General features: G+C 40.7%; 1 protein-coding gene across 1 annotated transcript; it reads left to right on the forward strand.

Moving 5' to 3' along the window:
• The first annotated feature begins 6,732 nt into the window (after positions 1-6,732).
• LOC113708587 (uncharacterized) lies at positions 6,733-9,845 on the forward strand. Its single transcript, XM_027231080.2, has 2 exons — positions 6,733-8,693; positions 9,368-9,845. Exons 1-2 carry the CDS (start codon positions 7,296-7,298, stop codon positions 9,428-9,430), a joined length of 1,461 nt encoding a protein of 486 aa, XP_027086881.1. The 5' UTR covers positions 6,733-7,295; the 3' UTR covers positions 9,431-9,845.

The following is a 9,845-nucleotide window of genomic DNA, read 5'->3' on the forward strand; positions in this document are numbered from 1 at the left end:
TAATCACCAGAGCCTTGCATTATTTAACTGTATCCACTCTTTAAATCACTTGCAGCATGTCAAAAACGGGCCAATTGGAGACTCTAATAGGCCGCCCGCAGCACAAACCGCCCACATCTAGAAGGTTTCCAGGACTGAGCTCGAATAGAGTTTCAAATCACAACAAGTCCATATCTCATAAGAGAAACAAATAACGATGGAGAAACTAACCCATCTGTCAGGTTCTGGCCCATCAAAATTAATCACCGCCAGCAGCCAATTTTGGGCACGTGGCATGGACTGGTGGACCCGCACTACCCTGCCGCCATTGTACACCCAATGCTTTTTTTCTTCTTTCCTTTCCTTCTTTTCCCTCAATGGATGGACCCAATGCTTTGCTTTGACGATTGCCGCCTCACCGCAGGCAGAGCAGAGGAGTGGTTGGAATAAATTTGCAAGGTTCAACGAATGGGCCATATTAAATTTTGTTAGCCTTAGCCAGCCCCTAGCAAAGATGACGCACGCAATAATATGTTGCGTCTCTTTCATACTTTTTTTCTAAACGGTTGTTCACTCCTTGAAGCAAAAATCTCTAAATTATCAGAGAAGGAAAAATGGTTCTTTAATCTCTTCTTTGGTGGTGATAATCCCTGGTTCTGTCAAGAAATTCTTTAAGTTGCAAGAGGAGGAGGGAAAGGAAAAAATATACATATATATATATATATAATTGCTGCTACTAATGAATGAAAGAAGAAGCTTCGTTTTGGACCAAAAAAAGAATGAAAGAGGCTTCAAGGAAAAGACTTCTGCCTTTGAGCAAGGCACAATGCCAATATTCCTTCCCCTTGCAGTTGCTGCCCCCACTTCTGGTATCCAAGGATGAACGAAAGCAAGGAATCGGCGCTTGCATGAGTTTAACAACTTTTGCTTGGAGATTCTGGGGTGGGTCAGATACTTTTCTTTTTTTTTTTTTGGCGGAGGATATGCCACGACACGATTGCTTTTTCTTTGTTTGTACCAATAGCTTGTTTAGCTAGAGGATCCGTACGGCAACTTGGGTCTGATTAGTACTAATCATAAGTGTCAGAATGACAAAATTACTAATTCAACACGCCTAGTTTGTTTATAGGGAGTATATATTATGGTTGGAGTCGCTCGAACACCACCTTCTATAAGGCATTGTTGTTGAAGTACTTTTGGACCACAATCAGACGCAATCCACCATGCCAAGTAGGTCTGGTCTGCTATGTATTTGTATTCATCATGTATTAAGCAGCAATAAGAGAGCACTCTTAAAAGCTCCTATTAATAATAATTGGATTAGTTGACTCAATATATATATATATATATATATATACATAGAAGAAGAAGAACGTCTGATTGGTCAACCACTTAAACCCCTTTCTAGATGAACCCTCCTGTTTTTAACGATACAAATAAGTCAACTGCGAATAATGGGCAACGTCTACAAGCAACAAATCGCATCACATATGGGGTTTGTTTTTGACATGAGAAAATTAATTCTCTGTCATTGAGAACAAGAAAACGTCAACTTGTACGCAGACCCTAAAAACCGCGCAGACTAACCAAAAAAAATTTACTCCAATTTGAATTTGGGTTGGACCAAAAAAATTGTGTATTTCTAACTATTTTAGGAAGGGACAGTAGTCGCATGTGCCTTGGCGACCACCAAATTACTTCTAATTGGTGGCGGGAATTTTTTTTTTTTTTTCCTTAATTGGTTTTCAGGCAACAGGAGAAGATATCTTAAAAAAAAAAAAAAAAAAAGTTTCTTTTAGCATCTTATTATTGTTTCTTGCACACAACTTCCTGTTATGACCTGCGTCTGTTCAGGTTCAAGGAATATAATCAAATCAACTACTGTACTACATTAAGAAGCATTAATACAGGAAGCGAAGTTTACACCAGACCATTGGACGGAGGACAGGATGTCCTTCCTCTTCATCATTAATTGCACACGTCAATATTGGATGACAAAAGTGACGATTATTTATACTCTGGACACTCCAAAAGATTTGACCATGACACATACTGCATCATTAGCAGCAGCAGCAACTTGCAGCTGATAGTGGCTGGTGTGGTCACCCCAAAGAATTAATACATCATAGAAAGAATGAGTGTACTTTTTGCAGGAAATAATTTACTATAACTCAGAAACCTCGTCACTCCAACTTTTAAAGGTTAACCCCAACTTACTTTGTACTACTACTTTACAAGTGCTTTAATCCACATCCTTAATGCGTGTGTCGGAAAGCTATTGCAATGATCTACACGCTACTGCAATGACTAGAAATAATATGTTTCGTTATTGAGAATTGGGTTGTTCATCTTCCTTTTCTCGCAATTTTGTTGAACTGAACATTTATCATATTTTTTTGTCCTACCCTACATTTTGATTGCGAGGACCTCCCATTCCCCGCCCCGTCAGCTTATTTAAGATTTCTTTTTGCCCCCATGCCATTTAATCACAATGGTCATTAAGAACGTGAATTTCAACTTTATGGTGTTTCTCATCAATATAATACATTAAAATTTTCAAATAATTTTTATAGTACAATTTTTTCATATACATTATTACAGTAAAATTTTTCAAGAAAAATACTACTTATAATAGATAGATAAAGAGGGGGGGGGGGGGGGGGGGGGGGGGGGGGGGGGAACGTGCCGGTCCTCTACAAAGTTGGTAAACAACTAAGCATGCTGTGTATCATGCAAGGACAACATGGCATCAGAAAATTTCCACGTTTGCCAAATTAATACTACTGGACTGCAACTATTTTGACATTTTTAAGCTGTTTTGGTTTGGCTAATACTTATTAGTTGGCGACAAGCAATCGGCAGTAGTTATAGGTAGCAAATTTTGGGATTTTGTAATATGTGTTGCTAGCTAGCACTAATTGTTGCCTAAATATGACCATTCTGAATCTCTAATGTGGCATCATAAATATCGCGAGGACTATCTGTCCCACTTTTTAAGAAAACAACTAAAACATGATGTTTATTTGTCAATTAATAGTTATTGAATCTTAAGAAAACAAAAAAAAATTAAAACATGATGTTTATGTAGGAAAAATAACAATATAATAAAAAGTGGGATAGAGAGTGGCACAGAATATGGGACAGAATATCCGTTGCGCATAAATATTCATAATATGCAATAGTGGCTACCACTGAGATTTTTTTTTTAATATTTATTTTTCAATTATATCCATCGCTCAGTACATCCATATTTCATGCATGGTAGCTCCCTTCCGAAAAATAAAAAATCAAAAGAGAGATAAATAAATTCACGGTAGCTAGCTAAGCCTCTGCCTGCCTGCCGCCCGGTAAAACAAATGCCCGCCCATGACCATGAGTGGACCTTGCCCAGAAAATTAATGAGATGGATTTCTTCGAGACTTTGAAAGTTGAAACTACAAACCTTCTGCGTTGGTTTCTCTTCCAAAACCAAAAGAAGAGGAATTTTGATCCGTACTGTGGAAATTTATAACATCAACACCAGAATTTGATCATGACAAATTGAACGCCGCAACGTTACATCGTGCTGCTCCGGCATCGTTGACCATAAATAGAAAATTGGCTAGAAAAAAAGCTACTAGAAGATTGCAGACAGAAGCAAACCACCAGACAAAAGGAAAAAAAGGAAGGGAAGAAAATTTCAAACCAAGAACCAAAATAAACCCAGAAGAAGCTGGAAAGAGACTAATTAATTAGAAAGGGGTAACAAAATCTTGAAAAGAGCAGCATATCTGCTTTTGATTTCTTGATTTGAGATATAGTAGCCGGCCGGAAGTAGTAGGTGATGGAGGCGCCGGCCTCTCCAGCCAGCGAGGACGTGTTACGGGGAACGGTTAATGCCTTAAAATGGGTCCATGCAACTGCGCTGTATTAACCGATGCCATCATTTTTTCCAAGTAAATTGCTTACCCAATTTGACATATCGAGCCTCTCGTACCAGGTAATCACTTGAACCGATTGCTTGGTTTGGATGGGGATATTAATAGATCAGAACCTATTATCATGTGAGTTAACTAATCTGCTACCTATCTCCAAGAAATCAGCATTAATACAAGATAAAAGCGTGCCGAAATCAAAAACAAACTCTACTTGTACAATGCCAAATACTTGCAGAACATGGCTACGCAAATTGGGCTATATCAGCGATTGATAGCCAGCCTAATTGGTGAACATTTGGCTTCTTTTTACTATTATTTTAATCATATAATATTTATTTGTCGAACTATCTAATAAAATAAATGATATGAGCGTAGATAATTTAAAAAAAAATGGAATGAAAATAACAAAATTTTTTTTTTTTACTCCAAATTGAATTCGACTGACTTCAACTAAATTTTACTTGGGAAGAACCGGACCCTATTTGGTCAGCCTCTGTCAACAGCCAGCGAGCTGCTGCATGGCGCAAAATGCTTTAGTAGTTGACTGGGGGATCAATTTTCAAAGCCCCTGACACCGTCCGATGAGGATCCAACGAACAACTTCACCACAAACCGACCAATCTCCAGACTCTAACCTGGAGGAAAGTTTAAGAACAGGAAGGGATTAGGCATTTATTAACACCACCCGTCCCAGTTGACAGTTGTGAACCACTTCCCAAACGCTACTCTCCTCCTACCAAGTGGCCTCTTGTCGTAGCGGCACCCTCCATGCGAATCTGCTTCCGCTGTCACTCTCTCCCGCAACCCAAAAGAATCGAGAAAAATGAAAAAAAGGGAAAAAGTTTATTCCTTTAAACACTTTATCCCCTGCAGGCCCCTTCAGGCTTCAGGTTGAAAAAATCAGCTCAGCGGAAAAGAAAACGGGAAAAATAAAATCTGTTCACCAAATTATAAACGTTTTCATTCTTCATTCTCCTCCTCCTTTTTTTTTTTTTTTTTTTTTTTTTTGGGTTTACTGTCTTATTTTTTTCAGGATACACTGCATCAAGTTCGCATCACATCATTTTCCCTGGTAATTAACCAAAGTGGATAAACAGTACCTAACACCCATGAGTAACACTTTTTCTTTTTCTTTCATTTTTAAAAAGGGGAAACCTTTGACAGTTATATTTATATCATATTAATCTCAGATCACCTCTGACTAAAATCTGTATGTATCTTTTGAATTATGGCTTGCAATCAAATGAATGGTGGAGATTGGCATGAACTCCTACTTATTTATTCTTCACTCAAGTAATTGTAAGGGAGTGAGACTGACGTTAGTCTCTATCTGCTTGTGAAGCAATTCCATGTCAACCAGAATTTATGTGCACAAATCAATATTCGTTTTCTTAGCCTTCGGATATCACTAGTTTGTGACCACCGGCCCTCCACCAGGTCCTTAAGGCTTGGTGGGGTGGGAGGCTTTGTGAATCCTTACCTCCTACTAATTGTTACATTATGCGATTCTCTAAAAAATTCATACAGGTATATAGTGCATTCGTTCGATCCGATGGTGATTTGGTTCAAATTGGTTATCTATTGACCCAGTTGGACTCCCCTTAGAATATGTTCGAGTAGAAGTATGAGTAGACTATTGCTGACTGTCGAAAAAAAAAATATCACTAGTTTGAAATAAAATTGTTTGGATTGCATTTTTTAAAGAATTTTTAGAAAAAAAATTATTGCAACAATTTTTTTAAAAAATGCGATATATGTGAGGTTAAAAAAGATAATTAAAAGGATTATTCACGAAAAATGAATTTTTTTTCCTCAAAACATAGCAATTTAAACAAGAAACCATTTACAAGAAAGAAACTGCTCGTGGAATTCCACAATTTCCAAACAAGTTGAAGTCACGATTTTGCCCCATTTTTTGTATGCAATCCTTTTACTACTAGTAGGAGTACTTTTTTTTTTTTTTTTTTTTTTTTGGTTCATTTTTTTTATGTTTGTCTTCACGGAGCTTCACAAGGAACAGTCAAGTGAGGGAGCTCCGTTCCTTTTTCATTTCTTTATAAAAATAGTTTATGGTTCTGTGTTGTGTGCTGATATTCTTCTATATCTAATACATCATAATAATAATATTTTTGGTGCATGAAAAGATTATGAGGAGGGAAAGAGTTTATCTCATTCTGAAGCCTAAAAGCCGTTTGAATCAAAATTTTGTTAAAAAAAAAAAAAGAAATACTACTGTACCGCGATATCATATGCATAGTTGGATTTGGAGTTAGAGTTGAGTTTGAATTGTTTAAAAAAGCAATTGAATCGATTTCTAGCAAGTTAAATCACGATTTGTGCACTCCTTAAATCTTATCAGATGGTATATTTATAATATAATTTTAATTATTCATTATTATAAAATTTACTACAAAAATCAAACTTGAAAAATCGATTGAACTCGATTCAATCAAACTCGAATAGCATAAAGTAGTTCAGAGTATGAACTCCAGCAAATGCACTGCTTAAAGTCGATTCGACTTAACAGTTAACTCTGCAGTAGTGGCCACTACTGCCGGTGGTAGCCTAGGGGGTAGCAAAGAAACGACGACGTCACCTAGTATCCATGTCGCCGACGTTCCACTGTTACCATCATTGGCATTTGCTAGGGTCACCTGATCTCTTCCACCCCCGGGAAGCTTTGCCTCACACACTTCTGAGAGTGGGGCCCCCAGCAGTGGATCACATTCCAGCTGTATGTTCCTTTGTGAGGCCCAATATAACAACACAGCGCCGTGAACTTATCAAATATAATAAATATAACCTTCCATCCACCCTTTGCAAGCAAGCAGAGCCCACCAAATGGACCAAACCAGAACCTTCCATCACTCTCAGCACTCAAATTCATCCATATGTAAGGTAAGGTAAGGTAAGGGGTACCCTCCCTTTTTAATTCGCCAAACCCCCTCCCATCATAGTATTCACTTTACCCTCCTCATCCTCTTGCTAGTCGTCTTCTCCATTATTACTATAGCTACGACCACAGTACGAGCCAAACACGCCACTCACACGGATGACTGACTCTTCATTCCACATCCACTCCACTCCAGTCCCGAGGCTCCAGCAAAGCATATAATTTCCCGGATTATGGAAATTATCTCGCCACCACCACCCACCACCACTCACCACAACCACCGCCACCACCACCCCAAGCAGTTAGTTAGTTAGTTAGTTCTTTCTGCTATGTGTGTATATGAAGGTTGTTTAGTCTAGATTTTCAGGTGGAAAGCATATTTGTATTTGTTGGTTGGTCATCCAAGGAAACAAACCATCAGTAATACGAGGAAACACAACACAGCAGTCTACTCTTCTTCCACTCCTCAGGATTAGAAGCATTAGGATTAGGATTATAGCGATAGGATGGTGTCCGTAGAAGATTCCCATTCCCATACTTACTCTCACTCCATTCCCAATTCCACCTCTCGCTTCCCTCAAACGCCTCAACAACACCATTACTATTACACTCCCCCGCCCCTCTCTTCTTCTGCTAAACTTCACCGCTCCATGGGCCGTTCCATGCGCACTATTCGCTCCAATTTCTTCCAAATCCATGACGCCTCCCCCGACCACCCTTCCCTTCTCTCCCTTCCCCAAATTTCTACCAATGTTTCCGAAAATTTGTCTGACTCCGCCCTCATCGACCTCCGTCTCGGCGAACTCGCCACCAAAACTGCCTCCCACACCCCCGCCGGAGGGGTTCGGGATCCCGCCGCCCCGTTCGTAGCTGAGGATTTTACTTACCTTGACATGATTTCCCGTTCCTTCGGCAGCGACTTGTCCGCCTGCTCCAGCGACATCTCCGGCGAGCTCCACCGACTCGCCACCGTCCCCGATCCTGCCCCCATCTCTGAGCTCCAGCCCCAGGACGAGCCCGAACCCTGCACTGGCTTTCTCCAGAGGGAAACCTTCTCCACTGAGATTATCGAGAGCATCTCGCCGGAAGACCTTCAGCCCACCGTCAAACTCTGCGTAGACGGACTCAATTCCTCCTCCGTCGCAGTTCGAAGGTCGGCGGCAGCTAAACTGAGGCTCCTGGCCAAGAACAGGGCCGATAATCGGGCTCTCATTGGCGAGGCTGGAGCTGTCCCGGCCTTGATACCGCTGCTCCGGTGCTCAGACCCCCTGACGCAGGAGCACGCCGTCACGGCCTTGTTGAATCTTTCCCTCCATCAAGATAACAAAGCTCTGATAGCTGACGCTGGAGCTGTAAAATCACTCGTTTATGTGTTGAAAACCGGCACCGAGATCTCGAAACAGAACGCTGCCTGCGCCCTGCTGAATTTAGCTTTAGTCGACGAGAGTAATAAATTGTCAATAGGCGCATGCGGGGCTATTCCTCCGCTAGTGGCCTTGTTGATAAATGGGTCGAACAGAGGGAAGAAAGATGCTTTGACAACTCTCTACAAGCTTTGCTCGGTCAAACTGAACAAGGAGAGGGCGGTGACTGCCGGCGCGGTGAGGCCGCTGGTGGGTTTGGTCGGAGAGCAAGGGACAGGGTTGGCAGAGAAGGCGATGGTGGTGCTGAGTAGCTTAGCCGGGATTCAAATGGGCCGCGATGCAATTGTGGAGGAAGGTGGGATTGCTGCCTTTGTGGAGGCTATTGAAGATGGCTCTGATAAGGGGAAGGAATTCGCGGTGTTGACATTATTGCAGCTTTGTGGGGATAGTGTTCGGAACAGAGGGTTGTTGGTTAGGGAAGGGGGGATCCCTCCCCTTGTGGCGCTGTCTCAGACTGGGACTGCTAAGGCTAAGCACAAGGTGAGGTTTTGATCTTCTCTGTGATTGATTGAAGCTTCCGTTTCTCGGCTATTTCTTGTGTTTGCGATCAAATTAAGCTAGTTTCACGTAGTTAGATATCTTTCTGCAGCATTCTGTTTAGGGCGTTAGATCGAATGACAGGTGATAACAAGCCAATGTTCCTTCACCTGCAATTTTGAGAATTTGTTGTTGCGGAAATCTTGAACTTAATTTGTTTGACTTTTTATCTGAACGTATTGATCCAGCATACTTACTGAACTATTTGGACGCCCGTAATTGGTAGAGTATCTTAACAAGTTGGTTCGAATCAAGTTTGAAGCCTCTAGTTAAGATATATAATGCTGAGATTTTACAGGGTACCGCTCATTGATCGTTGAATTTATCGTTCATTGATCGTTAAGGTATATAGTGCTGAGATTTTACAGGGTATCGTTCATTGATCGTTGAATTTATTGTTTTCTGGGTATTTGTACCGAGTATTGATTTTTGTTTACGAGGTTATGAATGCCCTGTGGGCTATTTAAAATTTGCTTTGCCATGATTTTCCCCATCCCCGTCCTGCTGCCTATGGAAAGGATTAGAGTGATATGTTGCCTTTATATGTTCAATTAGACTCTCTATTTCTTGACACATGAAATGCCGAACCTTGACGCCATTTTCATCCTCTTTGGCAGGCTGAAAGGCTTCTGGAGTACTTGAGAGAACCAAGACAAGAGGCTTCTCCTTCAACCCCGTAGAAGGTATTTGATTGGTTGCCTTCATATCAAACTATCAGCGCTTGCTGTGGTTTGTTTTTGGCTGTATATAGGAAGGAAGGTTTCTGATAGTTTGTACAGAGTGATGCAGAGTTTGGGATTCTACTATTGAGTGGGGAAAATATAGACTGCTAGGAAATAGTATGAAGAGCTGACTTTTAGAAGCATTATTATTATTAATTATTATCGGGTAGGTCTTTTTGAGGGTTTACATCCCTCCTTCATTAACACTTCTATTGTACGGCGTTGTGGGTGAGATTTTGGTTGCCTGGTTTTGGTTTTGTTTGCTAAGGATTTGGATTGTAATCCTGTAGCTTGTTTTTGGATGTCCAAATTCGTTGAAACTGATAACAAGTGATTATCTGATTCCTATGAACATGCGGAGCGTTATTGGTGA

The sequence above is a fragment of the Coffea arabica genome, chromosome 9c (genome assembly GCF_036785885.1).
Source record: "Coffea arabica cultivar ET-39 chromosome 9c, Coffea Arabica ET-39 HiFi, whole genome shotgun sequence".
In the NCBI taxonomy this organism is placed as follows: domain Eukaryota; kingdom Viridiplantae; phylum Streptophyta; class Magnoliopsida; order Gentianales; family Rubiaceae; genus Coffea; species Coffea arabica.